Source organism: Oryctolagus cuniculus, chromosome 13, assembly GCF_964237555.1.
Source record: "Oryctolagus cuniculus chromosome 13, mOryCun1.1, whole genome shotgun sequence".
In the NCBI taxonomy this organism is placed as follows: domain Eukaryota; kingdom Metazoa; phylum Chordata; class Mammalia; order Lagomorpha; family Leporidae; genus Oryctolagus; species Oryctolagus cuniculus.
In genome coordinates, this window is record NC_091444.1 from 2,025,510 (window position 1) to 2,043,489 (window position 17,980).

General features: G+C 58.5%; 1 protein-coding gene across 3 annotated transcripts in view; it reads left to right on the forward strand.

Moving 5' to 3' along the window:
* C13H1orf21 (chromosome 13 C1orf21 homolog) overlaps nucleotides 1-17,980 on the forward strand; it is a 143,259-nt gene that overhangs the window by 89,679 nt on the left and 35,600 nt on the right. For all 3 annotated transcript variants that reach the window (XM_070055036.1, XM_070055038.1, XM_070055037.1), the window contains exon 3: nucleotides 2,171-2,265. In XM_070055036.1, coding sequence (XP_069911137.1) covers nucleotides 2,171-2,265 — 95 coding nt within the window. The remainder of the gene's footprint in view (nucleotides 1-2,170; nucleotides 2,266-17,980) is intronic.

Here is a 17,980-nt window from a genome sequence, read left to right on the forward strand (position 1 = left end):
AATTTAGTTCAGGTCAGCATTACTAATTCCCCTTGTGGGCTATGGTTATAAAGATTAATGCCCCAAACTGGAGCTGGGAGGGCACATCTTTAACTTTTTTTAAAAAGATTTTTTTTTATTTGAGAGGCAGAGTTACAGATAGAGGTAGAGGCAGAGGCAGAGGCACAGAGAGAGAGAGAGAGAGAGAGAGAGAGGTCTTCCATCCTCTGGTTCACTCCACAGTGGCTACAATGGCCGAAGCCAGGAGCCAGGAGCTTCTTCCAGGTCTCCCACGTGGGTGCAGGGGCCCAAGCACTTGGGCCATCTTCCACTGCTTTCCCAGGCCACAGCAGAGAGCTGGATTGGAAGTGGAGCAGCCAGGACTCAAACCAGCACCTGTATGGGATGCTGGTGCCACAGGCAGAGGATTAACCCACTCAGTACAGCACCAGCCTCTATCTTTAAATCTAACTGATGTATTTATTCTTGATCTCTGTGTAGTTGGATTGTGGGCATGATTGGCTCATGTCTTGTCTTTTTAAGTTAGCATGTGTTTTTCCAACTTCTCTGTAAATAATTTCTGATGTATTGGTATTTACTTTGTTTTCTTTCTTCTCAATATGTTGGCAATGTGAGTTTTTTTCCGGTGTGATCAGGGACCAGAATCCCTTGGTTATCTTGTTACTCTTGTGTGAGGGCTTGGCATGCATTCGTTTAACCTTGCCTCAGTTTTTTTCCGGTGTGATCAGGGACCAGAATCCCTTGGTTATCTTGTTACTCTTGTGTGAGGGCTTGGCATGCATTCATTTAACCTTGCCTCAGTTTTTTTCCGGTGTGATCAGGGACCAGAACTCCTTGGTTATCTTGTTACTCTTGTGTGAGGGCTTGGCATGCATTGGTTTAACCTTGCCTCAGTCTTTCTGGCCCTGTTAGGAAGATGCAGGAGGACTAAGTCCCTGGAATTGTCGGGCTTGCTCATGAACCTGACACATGCCAGTGTGTGACGGGCGTTGTAACTCGGGGCACACCTGGACAGCGTGATTACGTCGAGAGGTGCCACTACCCAGCTCCTTGCTTGCGGCGTTAACGCAGCCCCTGGGAGTGATGGCGCCCGTCAACGTGGCCGTCTGAGGCTGATGCCGCTTTTACTTCCGCATTTCTGAGGTTGTTTCCTACAAGCGGGGCTGGAGAGGACCCCGGCATGCCTGGCGACAGGAACCTGGTGACTGTGTCGTCAGCCTTGCCGGCCGCCTGTTTCCCAGCGTGTGTTGCCTGGGCCGTGGATGCCTCGCTCTGGCCACGGCCAAGTCTGGCTCCCGCCCCGTCCCACTGTTCTCTGCGGCCTTGGGGGAGTGGGCACCCAGTGGCTCTGTGGCCACGGTAGCTCTTCCTGCCGTGACTCCCAGAGACGGAAGCATCCGTGTGTGCACGAGTAGATACAGTGTTTCCCGTCAGCCGCCTTGTACCACGCAGAGGTAACACAGGCGTCCCGGCAAGGACAGTGTCGCTTCCCAGGTGTTTGTCTGCATTGTATCAGTGCAACATCTTAATATTCTTATTTAATTTTTTTAAAAGATGTATTTATTATTTATTTGAAAGGCAGAGTTACAGAGAGAGGGGGACAGGTCTTCCATCCGCTGGTTCACTCCCCACATGGCTGCACGGCCAGACGTGGGTCAGGTTGTAGCCAGGAGCCTGGAATGTCATCCTGTGCCTCCCACCGGCACCGTGGGACGCTGGCGTGGCAGACAGGCTTAGCAGCCACGCCACAACGCCAGCCTCACAGCAGCCTTGTCTTGGGGCAGGCTGCTGCGGTTTTCCAGAAGAGAGGGAGGCTGGGTGGCTGTCCTGCTGCCACAAGCATCGTGAATGATACCGTCCTGGGGAAGCAGGCACGTTGTCCCCTCACGGGACCGTGTGCCGTGTCCAGTGTGTGCCGGGCAGGGTAGCCTGCAGTGGTGGAGGAAGCCAGGAGCACTGGGCGTTCTCTGCCAAGGGCTGTCCTGGGAGCCACCCCCGTGGCCTTGAGTGTCTCTGTATCAGGGGCCCCACAGAAAGATCCAGAACACCGGCCGCCACCCTCCGGGCCACACCCCCTGAGCCGCACAGGAAGGTCGCAGGGGACGCTGCGGGGTCTGACGGACGCTGTGCTACAAAACGGTAAAATGTCCTCTCTGTGTTTGGCCCGCAGATGAGTACAGAATCAAGCCAGTGGAGGAGGTCAAGTACATGAAGAACGGGGCCGAGGAGGAGCAGAAGGTAGCGGCCAGGAACCAGGAGAACCTGGTAAGACCCTGCCTCCGTGCTGGTGGCCTCCAGTGACGCCGCTGTCTGCAGTCTGTGCTGGGTGCGCACTGGAGCCACTGTGGCACTCTCTAGCTCCGTGCTGGGCGTACCCTGGAGCCGCTGTGGCTCTCTGTCTCCATGCTGGGTGTGCGCTGGAGCCGCCGTGGCTCTCTAGCTCCGTGCTGGGCGTGCACGGGAGCCGCCGTGGCTCTCTAGCTCCGTGCTGGGTGTGCGCTGGAGCCACTGTGGCACTCTCTAGCTCCGTGCTGGGCGTGCGCTGGAGCTGCCGTGGCTGTCTAGCTCCGTGCTGGGTGTGCGCTGGAGCCACTGTGGCTCTCTCTAGCTCCGTGCTGGGCGTGTGCTAGAGCTGCCGTGGCTCTCTGTCTCCGTGCTGGGCGTGCGCTGGAGCCGCCGTGGCTCTCCAGCTCCGTGCTGGGTGTGCGCTGGAGCCGCCGTGGCTCTCCAGCTCCGTGCTGGGTGTGCGCTGGAGCCACTGTGGCTCTCTCTAGCTCCGTGCTGGGCGTGCGTTGGAGCCACCATGGCGCTCTCTAGCTCTCTGGAGGCTGTGGCTCCGCTCTGCGTCCTGCTGCTCTCTGAGGAGCTCTGCCTTAATCCCGGAGGAGAGCTTGGTAGAAAAAGCCGGAGCAACTGTGCCTTAAAATAGCGAAACCAAAGGCCAGTGTGGCATGGGACGGGTGGGTGGGGGTGGGAGAGGTAGCCCAGTGCAGTGTGGGAGGGGGTAGGTTGTAGTGGGGAGAAGTAGCCCAGTGCGGCGTGGGAAGAGGGTGGTTGGGGGTGAGGAGAGGTAGCCCAATGCGGCATGAGACAGATATGGGGTGGGGGGTGGGGGGAGGTAGCCCAGTGCAGTGTGGGATGGGGGTGGGTGGGGGTGGGGAGAGGTAGCCCAGTGCGGCGTGGGATGGGGATGGGGTGGGGGTGGGAGAGGTAGCCCAGTGCGGCGTGGGACGGGGGTGGGTGGGGGTGGGAGAGGCTTTCCCTCCACCTCTGCTCGCTCTTGTGCAGGCCAGGGAGGGGGGCTCCGCACCCTGTTTCTGGATGTGAAATGTTGCCTGTCGGAGGACAGCCACGAGCTTCCAGGCGGGTCTCACACGGGGCACATGGGGCAGGTGACCGGGATTGGAGCCAGCGTGAGAAGCGTGATTATCTGATACAGCAGGCCACGGCCTCGTGTTTAATCCGAGTCAGTCCACACCGGCCACCTTAGTCCCTCCTGTGGGATCGGTGAGCTCCGTGTGCCGTCAGAGGGTTCTGCTCACGTGTCGCGGCTGTGCAGTGCAGCACCGTGGAGGAAAGTGAAAGTGTGTGCGAGTGACAGGCCCGGGACAGAGTGGCCGCCGCCGGCTAGGAAGGCACGGCAGGTCGGAGGGTGAGGTCCGTGTTCTGTTGGGAGCCGAGGTTTCCGTAGACGGTGTGGATGTGCGCGCGGGGATCTAAGGTGAAAACTAGAAGCGAGGTCTCTGTGTCGCGTCTGCAGCCCTGGGCATTCCTTCTGCGCACACGTGTGGAAACGTCGTGTAGCGCTGTAACACGTGTGACGGTTGGGAGTCGGCGTAGAGCAGTTTTTTAAAAGTTTCAGAGGAACATGGTTTCAGTTGTGTTGGCGGAGACTGCATCTGCTTTGTCTTTGTGCGTCCGTGTCTGGGTTACGCGTGGCTTCGTCACGATGGGGGGTGTACTTCAGGAATGTTCAAAGCCGTCACAACGGTTCAGGTGCCTTGCTCTCCTTTTTGCGTCCTGTGCTTGGTCTCAGCCCCAGCTCAGGGGTGTGTCTGCTTGCATTCCTGCGAGATGCTGGTGGATGTCAGAGGTGAGTTCCTTCCCTGTGTTTCTGAACGCAGGTGCGACAGCTTGGCACACTGGAGCACCGGCATGTCACCACTGTCGGTCATTTCCAGAGAGTGACCGCGGGTTAAATGGAGTGGGCAGAATGCCGCAGGGGCCGCCCTGTTTACCAAGGGCCCGGAGGTGTGCAGTGGGGCTGAGGTCCCGTGGGAAGGAACCGGGGGAATCACAAGGCCAGCTTAATAATAGAGGGATAGCAAGAGGCACAAAGCCGGCGGTCCTGTCTGCCTGGCGTGGTGGGGAGAGGGCGTTGGTGGAGAAGCAGTGAGAAATCAGAATCAAAACGTGGACGGGGTCATGTGGAGCCCCGAATCAGTGCCGTGGATCAAAGGGGACTGCAGAGGTGTTTAAGCCGGGACTGACAGATGACGGGGATTGGCTGACAGATGACGGGATTGGCTGACAGATGACAGGATTGACTGACAGATGACAGGGATTGGCTGACAGACGACAGGATTGGCTGACAGATGACGGGATTGACTGACAGATGATGGGGATTGACTGACAGATGACGGGGATTGGCTGACAGATGACGGGGATTGGCTGACAGATGATGGGGATTAACTGACAGATGATGGGGATTGGCTGACAGATGACAGGGATTGACTGACAGATGACGGGGATTGGCTGACAGATGATGGGGATTAACTGACAGATGATGGGGATTAACTGACAGATGATGGGGATTGGCTGACAGATGATGGGGATTGGCTGACAGATGACGGGATTGGCTGACAGATGACAGGATTGACTGACAGATGACAGGGATTGGCTGACAGACGACGGGATTGACTGACAGATGACGGGGATTGACTGACAGATGACGGGGATTGGCTGACAGATGACGGGGATTGGCTGACAGATGACGAGATTGGCTGACAGATGACGAGGACTGACAGATGATGGGGATTGGCTGACAGATGACGGGATTGACTGACAGACGACGGGATTGACTGACAGATGACGGGGATTGGCTGACAGATGACGGGGATTGGCTGACAGATGATGGGGATTAACTGACAGATGACGGGGATTGGCTGACAGATGACGGGAATGGCTAACAGATGACGGGGATTGGCTGACAGATGACGGGGATTGGCTGACGGATGACGGGATTGACTGACGGATGACGAGGGTTGACTGACAGATGACAGGGATTGACTGACAGATGACGGGGATTGGCTGACAGATGATGGGGATTGGCTGACAGATGACGAGATTGGCTGACAGATGACTGGGATTGGCTGACAGATGACGGGGATTGGCTGACAGATGACGGGGTTTGGCTGACAGATGACGAGATTGGCTGACAGATGACAGGGATTGACTGACGGATGACGGGATTGGCTGACGGATGACGGGATTGGCTGACGGATGACGGGATTGGCTGACGGATGACGAGGGTTGGCTGACGGATGACGGGGATTGGCTGACGGATGACGGGGATTGGCTGACGGATGACGGGGATTGGCTGACGGATGATGGGGATTGGCTGACGGATGACGAGATTGGCTGACAGATGAGGGGGATTGGCTGACAGATGATGGGGATTGGCTGACAGATGACGGGGATTGGCTGACAGATGACTGGGATTGGCTGACAGATGACAGGGATTGGCTGACAGATGACGGGGATTGGCTGACAGATGACGAGATTGGCTGACGGATGACGGGATTGGCTGACGGATGACGGGATTGGCTGACGGATGACGAGGGTTGGCTGACGGATGACGAGGGTTGGCTGACGGATGACGGGGATTGGCTGACGGATGACGGGGATTGACTGACGGATGATGGGATTGACTGACAGATGACAGGGATTGGCTGACAGATGACGGGGATTGGCTGACAGATGAGGGGGATTGACTGACAGATGACAGGGATTGGCTGACAGATGACGAGGGTTGACTGACAGATGACGGGGATTGGCTGACAGATGACGGGATTGGCTGACAGATGACAGGGATTGGCTGACAGATGACGGGGATTGGCTGACAGATGACGGGGATTGGCTGACAGATGACGAGGGTTGACTGACAGATGACGGGGATTGGCTGACAGATGACAGGGATTGACTGACAGATGACGGGGATTGGCTGACAGATGACGGGATTGGCTGACAGATGACGAGGGTTGACTGACAGATGACGGGGATTGGCTGACAGATGACAGGGATTGATGACAGATGACGGGGATTGGCTGACAGATGACAGGGATTGGCGTGGGAGGAGGGAGGGAGATGGACCGATATGGTCTCCGCAGGAAGCAGTGAGCCCAGCCGAGGAGTGGCAGGGAGAGAAGAGAGGGGTGAGGTAGAGTGAGAACAGACAGCTCCTCCCAGGCGGGACAGGGCACATGGGGGTGACAGTGCACACTTGCAGCGCCGGGAGCGAGCCAGATGGGTGATGGTGACGGTGACGGTGACGGTGAGAACCAGTAGGGGCTTCAGTGCAAAGGTGAGGTCAACAGGAAGACTGTGTTGGGTGAAGACATGAAGCTCATTCATTCTTGTGCCCTGAAAAGCTCCCAGTGGGACTGGGGCGGCACAGTGGGTTGAGCCACCCCCGGGATGCCGACGTCCCATATCAGATGCCAGCAGAGTCCCAGCTGCTCTGCTGCCAAGCCCGCTTCCTGCTGGCGCCCCGGATGCCTCGCCGCTGCAGGGTGTCGTGTGCCGCTCTGTGCTGGTTTACCCGGCTGTCACGGTGATTTGGTAACTGAGCCGGCGAGACACGAGCATGGGCAGAGCTGTTTTGGTGGGAGTCCAGTGGAATGTTCTGGAAAGTCTCAGTGGAGGCGGATTCCTGACAGCTGCGGTTCCCACGTGGAATTCTGAACTCGGATCATCGAGAAGGCGGAACGGGGAGTCCTGGATGTGCGTTGTAGGATACCTCAGGTCTTGCTCGTGCAGGTCGTGTCCCGCGTGAGCTCACGGCGCTGTCCGGAGGGCGCGCCTGCACCACTATCATCGCCAGGGAAATGCCTATCAAAGCACAGACCCGTGTTTCACCCATTGCATTGGCGAAAGCTTGGCGGTTGTCAGGACCAGATTCCGGCGCGGTTCTGGGGAGCTCTGCCCTTGCACGGTGGTGGTCGGTGTCGTGGAGGACGGTGTCAGCTGTGGGCTTTCAAACAACTGCAGGCATGCAGAGGGCAGGCGTGGCTGAGCGTGGCTGAGGTCCGCCTCTCCATGCGCACAGGCGGGACGGACCTGTGCAGCTGCACATGGCATTAGGTCCTGGAACCGCACAGCTCCGGGGTGACTCCCTACTGAAGAGGACGCGGCCCTCACTGGGTGAGCTGCGAGCGTGGCCGCACCCCCAGAAGTTCAGGGGGAGACAGATACACACACGGCCAGCAGAGCCCCTGACGGAGCCTTTCAGGAGGGCGGGGCTGGCGGGCTGAGGACAGAGCGGAGGGCTGGCCTTGCAGCTGGGCCGCGAGCAGGCGCTGGCTCTCGTGGGCAGCCAGCTGAGGCTGGGCGGGACGTGACACAGAAGCAGGGCGAGGGCGCCGTGGTGTGGGAGGCAGGGCGGGGACGTGACACGGAAGCTGGACGCCGTGGTGTGGGAGGCTGGGTGGGGACATGACGCGGAGCAGGGCTCCATGGCGTGGGAGGCTGGGCGGGGACCCTGTGAGAGTCTGGCTGCCTGCTGCCTGCCTGCTGTCTGCCTGCTGTTCTTTTTACGTCAACACGCTGACTTCGGGTTTAGCAAGCCACACGTGTAGCCAGTTCGTGGCGTTGCTGATGGCAGAAGACGCAGAGCAGGCCTCTGCTGCTAACGGGAGGTGGAGGGTGCTGACAGCGACTTCCTTTTTCGGCATTGCCGCAGGACGCGGTTGCCTGTGACCGCGCTCTCCTTGGGTGCAGGTGCTGTGTGCACGCCGGGCAGCGCACCTGCTGCTGCAGGAAGGGGCAGCCTCAGTGTGTCCCAGCTCCCGCCTGTTCCACGCAGGGACGCGCGGCAGACTGAGGAGACCTCGCGACTGTGATTTCTGGCCCCTTCTCTAAGAGCGAGGCCCTGGCATTGAAGCAGGAAGTGGGAAGAAGTCCTCCCCGAAGCTTCCTTCCCTTGGGCTCCCCGATCATCCTAGATGCTGACCCTGGGGTGCCGGCGATGCGGTGCAGGGGTTGTGCTCAGCCAGGCCAGCACCCCGTGTGTGTGCCCATTTGTGTTCTGGCCGCTCCCCACTGACGTTCCTGGGAAAGCAGCGGGGGATGGCCCGAGGGCGTGAGCCCCTGCACCCACGTGGGAGCCTTGGCTGGAGTTCCCCACTCCTGGCTTCAGCCAGGTCCAACCCTGGCTACTGCTGCCATTTGGGAAGTAAAGCAGAGGATGGAAGATCTCTCTCTCTCTCTCTCTCTCTCTCTCTCTCTCTGTCTGAAACTCTTCCTTTCAAAGAAATAAGTACAGAAAGATATTGGACTTGCTTAAACATCACTTAAACCTGGGAATTGTTTTTATAAGATTTTATTTATTTGAAAGAGTTACACAGAGAAGAGAGGCAGAGAGAGAGAGAGAGAGGTCTTCCATCCGCTGGTTCACTCCCCAGTGGCCACAATGGCCGGAGCTGAGCCGATCTGAAGCCAGGAGCCAGGAGCTTCCTCCGGATCCCCCACGTGGGTGCAGGACCCAAGCACTCGGGCCATCCTCCACTGCTTTCCCAGGCCACAGCAGAGAGCTGGATCGGAAGAGGAGCAGCCGGGAACCAGCGCCCACATGGGGTGCCGGCACTGCAGGCAGAGGCTGAGCCCAGTACGCCACAGCGCCGGCCCCAAACCTGGGCACTTTTTGTGCAGGTGGCCCAGTTGCTGCAGCCCGTGGGGGGACTGAGTGACAGCCGAGAGGGCCTCGTGAGTCCTTTCGTCTCTGATTCTGAAGACGGGCTGTCTGCCTGCCGTGCAAAAGGTAGGAGCACATGCCAGGTGTGAGGACGCCGAGTCCCCGTGGGGGTCCTGTCGGCGGGCCCACCGGAGCTGCCTGCTGCTGTTGCCTGGTGGAGCTAATGCAGTTGGTTACTCGGGTCCCTGCGGTCCGCCAAGTCTCTGCCGTCTCAGAGGAGGAGGATCGGTACCGACAGCGGCGCCTTCCAGACGACGGCCGACTCGGGTTAGGCTGGTGGCTGCGGGAAGTTCCACCTCCCGACGCGCTCCGGCTCGGAGCTTGCTGAGCGTCCGGCTGAACTCTCTTCGGTGGATTTTTGCAGAAATGGGACAGGGATCTGGGAGCGGAACCGGAAGATGAGGCAGGGCTGGCTTCGGGAAGGAAGCAGGTTGGTTACAGGAAGCCGGAGGCAGCAAGACGAGGGGACCCCGGGTCTCCCACGGGCGAGGCTGGGAGGAGTGGGGGGGGGCGACAGAGACCCCCGTCCCGGGGGAGGCCTCCCCACCCAGAGCTGCCGCCCGGCGCAGGTGGGCTTTGGCCTTGCCTGTTCTCTTACACGCGTGTACCTAGATGAACATACGGCTTCCTTGGGTTGGGCAGCGCATACTCGGGGCAATGCAGAAGTGGGCACAGCAAGCGAAAGCAGTCGCGGCCCCTTTGTGCGTTCTGACTGGTGCACGGAGAAACGCGCTTTCTCCTCCGCGAAAGCCGGCCTGGATCGCTCTGCAGGCTGCACGCAGGCCCACCTCCCCCCAGCGACCCTGCCCCCTGCTCATCTTCCTAACTTGAAGAACCCACGACCACACGGAAATCTCCGTGTGGATATCGGTAACAGCTTTGCTCACAACACAGAGCCACCCGGAGGCCCCCAGTGAGTGACGGTGGAGCGAGACGGGCGCCCTCAGGGCCTTGGTGAGAGGCGCCCGCTGTGCGGTTCAGCTTCCAGGAGGGCGGAGCGGGTGAGGCCCAGGGCCCACGTGGGGACGGGAGGCTCAGGACACCTGCGTTCAGCGGGAGGCCCAGGACCTCGCAGCGAAGGGAGGGGTCCCACAGAGGTGAACGTAAGCCAGGCCGGCCACAGATAGAGTCCAGACCGTGGCCAGAGAAGCCCACGGCGGTAGGAGGACCTGAGGCAGCCCCGCTGAGGCTGTCGGGCCGGAGCTGAAGGGAGCCAAACTCCAGGAAGTTGTTGCAGTGGGGGTGGACGTGGGAGCCAGGTTCTCGCCCCGGAGTGGGAGTCGATGGACGTGTGCCTGGAGGAGGTGAGAAGGATGCTGTGGCCGTGGGTCACCGTGGAGACATCAGCGTGGACTCCACAGACACAGCCGGACACATGTAAAGTACAGATCAGGGTGTGTGTGTGTGTGTGTGTGTGTGTGTGAGTGGGCATGCACAGGTGTGTGCACTTACACACATGTAGATATAGTTGTTTACATGCATGTCCGTACGTGTGTGTATGCTTATGTACACACGTATGTCCTTGCTGTGCTAGGTGAGAGAGCGTGGAGGCAGTGACCCCCAGGAGCAGGAAGCCCCAGATCTCATTTCCAACTCCATCCCCAAGACAAGGGGCTGGGGCTCCTGGGGCAGGTGGAGTGGTTGATTCCCGGGCTGGGGATTATGTCAGATGACCTGGGATACCTTGTAGTGTCAGAAATTTAGGTAGTGCCCTGCACGTGTGCACACACGCATGCACACACGTGTGCACTCACACACACATGCACATGCAGTGACAGGGTCAGAGACACAGGAGAGCCCCGGGAAAGCCGCTGGTGGTGAGCTGAACCTTTGCAGGGAGGCAGTGGTCATACAGTGTGAGATGGTACTTTGAACACAGTGTGGTATCAGTCTGCTCTACGCAGCGTGCGAGGGAGGTACTCGTGAGCTCATCCTGACGCAGACAGAGATTGAACAAATGGAGAGCAAAGCCCCTTGCTGGGGACCCTGCCCGGAGGTGTGTGCTGTGGCTTCCTTCTGGAGAGTGCATGGAAGTGGGAAGCAGATGCACCTGCCGCACGCTGCGTCGGCCGTGGTCGGGAGCCATGTGAGTGGGGGCCGGGGCGTGCACCCTGGCAACCCTGACGAGAGCCGGCTCCGCCTCTGGGGCCTCCCCAGAGCCCCAGCAGAGAAGCAGAGACAGCATCTCCCGGGCTGAAAGCCGTCGGAGCCGTCCAAACGAGGGCAGTCTCCGGACTCGGAGCAGGATGGCAGGTGCAGGCTGAGGGGGTCTGGGGGTTGTGTGCCGTGAGGAAGGTGTTGGCTGACGGAAGACGCCAGGGAAAGAGGGACCTGGCCATGGGGTTGGGAACTCTGTGCTGTGCGTGTGACTTCCTGGAGGCAGGAAGCCCTGGGGCCTGCCCTGTGTGCCCTGGGAATCCACCAACCACGTGGTGACCAGCTTTGTCTCTGTCTGTTGTCTTGGGATAAACCCGTGGGTGGGATTATTGAAACAAAGGAAGTGTTTCCATACTTATGTTACAGAAAAGAAATATTACACCTCCTTGTCTTCCCACTGCGGGAAGAATGAGAGAACCCGTTCCCGTTTCTCTTGGGCTTTCCCCCACTGTGGGTCAATTGTTTAGAAACAGTGCCATCTTTTGTCTGGATTGACACTTCTCTGGGGTTTCCTGTCCTAGCGGCTGGGTGAGCCCCGCAGGGGGGACGTTGTGGGGTGTTCAGAACGCACAGAGCAGGTGTAACAGTATCCACCTAGGAACTGCAGGCTTGCATTTCTCAGCACTCCCTTTGCCTGGGCTCTGTGTTTCCCATTTGTTGAACTCCAGAAACAAAACTGTAGGACGAAGGAAACTAAACGCTGCTGTTTGGCGGGACGGGAAGCTATGAGACTGGGTGGGTTCATGAGGAGTGGCCAAGGAGTGGCCTCCCTGGGCCTCGTTCCCGGAGTGCACTGGTCCTCTCCTCGCTGTTGGAATCGGAGCCCCAGCAGTGCCCCAGGAGAACGCAGGGTGACACGGACGGAGTCGCGGCGCCAGCTGAAGTTTTCCTCCAGAGTCGGTCATCGGCCCGTCCGTCTGTCCGTCCTCCACCCCGTTGGTATTTTTCAGCCGTTCTGAAGTGCCCCATGGCTGCTGCAGCGGTGTCGCCTTAAGCGTAAGTACAGCGTGCAGTCCAGCTCCCTGGCTGCCACGGGCTTGGGGGACACCCGGCTGGCCGCCCTCCACCGCGCGAGGCAGCCGGAGTGTCGGGGCAGCGACGGCACTGAGCCAGCACCGACTGCCTTCCCGCCCACTGGTCTGACTCTGTGCGTGGAGAATGCTCTCCGACTCACCTGGTCGGGTCTCCCCGGGCTGCGGAGGCGCTGAGATCATCCGTCAGATCGCAGCCTGCTCGGGGCCGGGCATGGTGAGGGGTGTCCATGCACGCGGTAAAGGCTCCTCTGTGTTTAGGCTGGCAGTGCGGTGACAGCCTGAATTCTCTTTAGGCAAGAGGAAGCAGACCTGCAGGGATACACTGGAAAAGAAAAACTTCAATTTAAACTTAGTTTGCTATCAAGAGTGCCTTTGCTTTGCTTTTCTATAAATCTGATTATCACAGGAATTCTTACACCATTGGTCTCCGTGGGAAACTGACTTCGGCTGTGCCGCCTAAAATTGTCATCGATATTTCGTGACCTCGCACAGTGCGCCCCTCCCACTCTTCCAGTGGGATTGATCACAAGGTTCCGGGTCCACCTGCTGGCTTTCGCTTTATCCTTTTCCTCGTCTTTTCTGTCATTTGTCTCGTGAAATCTCCTGTATTCAGTGAGAAGGATCGGCCTGGGGTCCTGACTGTGAGGGCAGATGTCATAGGGGTGTTGTAGGGAGACCAGAACCACACGCTTAGCACAGTCGGCAGCAAGAGGGGTTTGCTGGTGTAGGCTGACCACAGGGGAGCATGGGGGATTATTCCTGGGTGACAGGGTAGGATTTTTTTTTTTTAAGATTTTAGAAGTTTAGGGCCAGTGCCGTTACTCACTTGGCTAATCCTCTGCCTGCAGCGCTGGCATCGCATATGGCTGCTGGGTTCTAGTCCCGGTTGCCCCTCTTCCAGGCCAGCTCTCTGCTGTGGCCCAGGAGTGCAGTGGAGGATGGCCCAAGTGCTTGGGCCCTGCACCCGCATGGGAGGCCAGGAGGAAGCACCTGGATCCTGAATTCGGATCAGCGTAGCTCCAGCCGTAGCGGCCATTTGGGGGGTGAACCAACAGAAGGAAGAACTTTCTCTCTCTTTCTCTCTCTCACTGTCTAACTCTATCTGTCAAAAAAGAAAAAAAAAAGTTTATTTGAAAGGCAGAGTAACCAAGAGAGAAGACACACACACACACACACACACACACACAGGTCTTCCATCTGCTGGTTCGATCCTCAAATGGCCACAACAGCTGAGGCTGGGCCAGGCTAAAGCCAGGAGCTTCGTCCAGGTCTCCCATGGGGGTGCAGGGCCCAAGCACTTCAGCCGTCTTCCACTGCTTCCCCAGGCCACAGCAGGGAGCTGGATCGGGAGCGGAGCAGCCGGGCATGAACTGGCGCCTGTATGAGATTCCTGTGTCGCAGGTGGAGGCTTTACCGATACACTGCAGCACTGGCCCCAGTCCCAGCAGATTTTTAAAAAATTCTTTCCTGCATCTAAAATATTTTCCCTTCTATAGTGAAATATATTACTTTTAAAACTCAGGATTAGAAAACTGTACGGCGAGGATCTGAGCCTTGAATATCTGTAGTTGGGCAGAAGGGGGCGCTCACTCGGGCTGCTTCAGACGTCAGCTGCGTTCTGCTGGGGTGGCCCTGCAGCGGTTCAGACGCCCGCGTCCCGCAGCCCAGTGCCAGGGGGGGCCCCAGGCTCCCTTCTCCTGCACAGCAGAGTGGCGACGGAGCCATGTCACTCCTCTGGACTTCATCCGCAGGGAGGCAGACGCGTTCACCGCTTGGACAAGTTGCCTTGGGCTTTCAGGAATACGTTGGAAAGTACCAAGAGAGTCCTGTTGTGAAATTCTTCCCAGCCTTTCACCAAATGGCGGTCACTTCACAGTTTTACCCTTACAGGTTAATGACAGAGGACGCAAGTTAACCACACCGTCCAGGGCGTGCCGCGTGCTAACCAGGCACCCGCACCGTCCAGGATGTGCCGTGCGCAAACCAGGCACCCGCACCATCCAGGGCGTGCCGCGTGCTAACCAGCCACCTGCACCGTCCAGGGCGTGCCGTGCGCAAACCAGGCACCCACACCATCCAGGGCTTGCTGTGTGCTAACCAGGCACCCGCACCGTCCAGGGCGTGCCGCGTGCTAACCAGGCATCCGCACCGTCCAGGGCGTGCCGCATGCTAACCAGGCATCCGCACCGTCCAGGGCATGCCGTGTGCAAACCAGGCACCCGCACCGTCCAGGGCGTGCCGTGCGCAAACCAGGCACCCGCACCGTCCAGGGCGTGCCACGTGCTAACCAGGCACCCACACCGTCCAGGGCATGCCGCGTGCTAACCAGGCACCATTGTTCTTTGCTTCTTGCCATGTTGTTTCTAACAGGTGCCTGAAATGCTTGCCTTCTTTTGTTAGTGAATGAAGTATTTCGGGCATTGGTAACTTTTTTGTTGGTGGTTAAATGTCTTGCCTGGCTTTAAGGTCATTGTTAAAAACACCCAGAACTGATCTAGGAGCTGGCCCTCTGACGGCCCCAGGGGAGGTATATATAAACGGTTCACGCCAGCAGGACTTAGCCGACGTTCTCCTGTGTTAGGTATTTTTTGAGTTCCCAGGACTTCGCCCTTTCGCTCCGCAGCCCCGGAGCAAGCCAGCCTTGTCCTGTCGCTGCGGCCGGAGTATCAGCATTCCAAAGCTGGTCCCGGACTGGCGTGTTTAGGTTGTTGCTTTAAGGAGTGAGACTTGTTTGGTAAACCAGCTCCAACTATGTCTAATGATTTTGTGAAAACCCACTCTTTTCTGGATAAAAATAAAAGCGTCTCCATGGGAACACAGCCCCCCGAGCAGCCTCGTCATTGAGAGGGAGCCTGCGCGTGAGCGGGTGATTGCGTGGGCAGGCTTTTGTAGCCCTCCCATTCTTCCAGGGATTAGCCCTGCGCCAGCGGATTTGTGGGCCTCAGCCTGGCCGCTGCTTCAGGCATGCATGGTATTTCCCCCATAACCCCCTCCCCCAAAAAAGCCTGCTTCCAGTTGCTCCAGAGAAACATGGCCGCTTCTCCCTGGAGGAAACCCTCCGTCACCAACAGCTGCGCCTGCGCCTGCTGTTGCATCACAGACCCCACAAAGCACGGTGCCTGCTGCTCTCCTACGCGCAGGGTTGCCTGTGGCTGCCCACCCCTTCCTGCCAGGTGTGTTCCACACTTGGGTCCGGGGTGGCAGGGCTCTCAGGGCTGTATGGTTGGTGGCTCGCCCGAGGCTGGCCCGTGACGTGGGCTGAGAGCCCAGCTGGCCGGTGACACCGGTGTCCATCCGTCGGGCCTTGTCCGTGTGGCCCGGGCCTCTCCCAGCACGAGGGCTGAGGTCCGGGTGCTTCTTGCCTAAAGTGGTTTGGGCGCGCTGCTCTGATTCTGTTCTGCAGGACAGCCTCGGGGCCTGCCAAGACGCAGGGCGGGAGGACGAGGGACCCCGCCTCGGGACGGGAGCTGCAGAGGTGCGTCCTGAGGGGCTCAGGTGCCGGGGGCGGAGGCAGCGCCCGGGAACCACATCTGCTGTGGCTCACGCGGGTCCGGGGAGGAGCCCCACTGGCCGGGAGCTGGGACTGGGCCCTTGACCTAATTTCCGCTCCAGAGGAAGAGCTCACGGCCACTTCCGTCTCCCACCGTGTCCCTGGAACGCCGCCGTCAGCACAGTCGCCCCGCTGGCAGACCGTGCTCAAGATCCCCGAAACAGAACCGCGTGTGTTCACGAGGGGACAGGCGGCGCGCGCCCGAGCACGGGCCCTGAGCCCTCGTCTGTCGGGAGAAGTGGCCTTGCTCCCCGGGCGGCTCACAAGATCCCGGCGACAGTGCCCTTGCTCTCTGCTCCGTTTCTCGGCTTCTGCCTGTTGTGCGCCAGTTTCTAGAAGGTTCAGCTGTGAGTTCTTGGCGACTAAGGTTTGGCTACCGTGTTTGTCAGCCACACGGTGTTTCTAATAAGGTCTCCGGTCAATTGCTCGTTCGGGTCTTCGTAATTATACGTGCGGTTAATCAGCACTGACAGTTTTTCAGTCTCTGACGTAAGTTTGCTGATGGAGTGGCTGGCGTTGGATCGCCGAGTTGACAGTGGAGGATCCCCGGGCTTAGCCTCTAATTTTCGAGTTTCAGTTGGCTCGTGCTCCTGGAATCTGAGGAAGAACAAACAGCGAGCGCTTGTCCTGAGAGAGAAATGCAGACTGAACCGGCGCTTGCCGCCTCTTGGTGGTGAGGGAGGCGATTGTCTGTCTGTAGGCAGCCTGGTGTCTCAAGAGCCTGCTAATTAGCTCGGTGTTGGCGCCGCGCGGCACCCCCGGTAGCTGTGTAATTAGAATGAGCCCTGAGCACACAGCGCCTCGCGTCGCGGCTCCCTTGGAGGGCGGCGTCATGGACAGCTTTCGGACAGTGGCCCCTCGGCCCGGGCGCTCCGAGTGCAGTGAAGAGGCCTGTCCGCCCTGCGCATCTTTTGTGCTGTTTTCTGAGATCCTTTAAGTGAGAAACATTTCTACCTTCTCCAGAGTAAAGCTGGGGTTTCAGGAGCCGGGCTCGGGGCACAGCGGAGACTGCCCGCCACGCCGGCGTCCCCGCGAGCGCCGGTTCAGGTCTCTGCACTTCTGATCAGACTCCTAAGTGTGCCTGGGAGAGCAGCAGAAGCCGGCCCGAGTGCCTGGGCTCCTGCACCCACGTGAGACCAGGAGCCCCCGGCTCAGCCATTGCAGGTGTGTGGGGAGTGACCTGCCAAGTGAGAGACCTCTCTCTCTGCCCTCCCTCTCCCTCTCCCACTCTGTCTCTCCAATAAGTCGTTTCTAAAAATCCTGTTTCCAAAGGGGAAAAAAGTTTTCTATGTGGCTGGAGCGCTCAGTGATTTTTCACAGAAGAGAATACAGAAACATCCTGTGTAAGTGGACCAGGAGTTTGACTTCCTTCCTTCCTTCCTTCCTTCCTTCCTTCCTTCCTTCCTTCCTTCCTTCCTTCTTTCTTTCTTTCTTTTTTTTTTTTTTTTTTTTAAGATTTGTTTGTTTGTTTGAAAGAGCCACAAAGAGAGGTCTTCTGTCTGCTGGTTCAGTCCACAAATGACTGCAATGGCCAGGGCTGGGCCAGGCCGAATCCAGGAGCCAGGAACTCCATCCTGATCTCCCACGTGGGTGGCAGGGGCCCAAGCAATTGGGCCATCTTCTGCTGCCTTCCCAGGTGCGTTAGCTGGCAGCTGGATCAGAAGAGCAGCTGGGACTCGAACCAGTGCTCTGATGTGGGATGCCGGCATCTCAACAGCGGCCAAATCCACTGTGCCGCAGTACCGGCCGCTGGTTTAACTTTGTTAATTTCACTTTTGAGGGGCCAGTGCTGTGGTGTAGCGGGTTAACACCCTGGCCTGAAGCGCTGGCATCCCATGTGGGCGCCAGTTTGAGTCTCAGCTGCTCCTCTTCCCATCCAGCTCTCTGCTATGGCCTGGGATAGCAGTAGAAGATGGCCCATGTGCTTGGGCCCCTGCACCCGCGTGGGAGACCTGGAAGAAGCTCCTGGCTCCTGGCTTCAGATCAGCGCAGCTCCAGCCGTTGCGGCCATCTGAGGAGTGAACCAGTGGATAGATGTACCTGGATGCTCTCTCTCTCTCTGCCTCTCCTCTCTCTGTGTAACTCTGACTTTCAAATAAATAAAATAAATCTTTATAAAAAATTTCACTTTTGAGCAAAATCCTGGGAGTGCCGTGAAGTCTGGCACTGGTGTGATACGGCCCGGAACCATCTAGAACCTAGGGAGGGTTCATGCGTTCACTGCCCCTTGGTGCCCTGCTGGCCTCGGTGGGTGTGTTAGAGACCCCC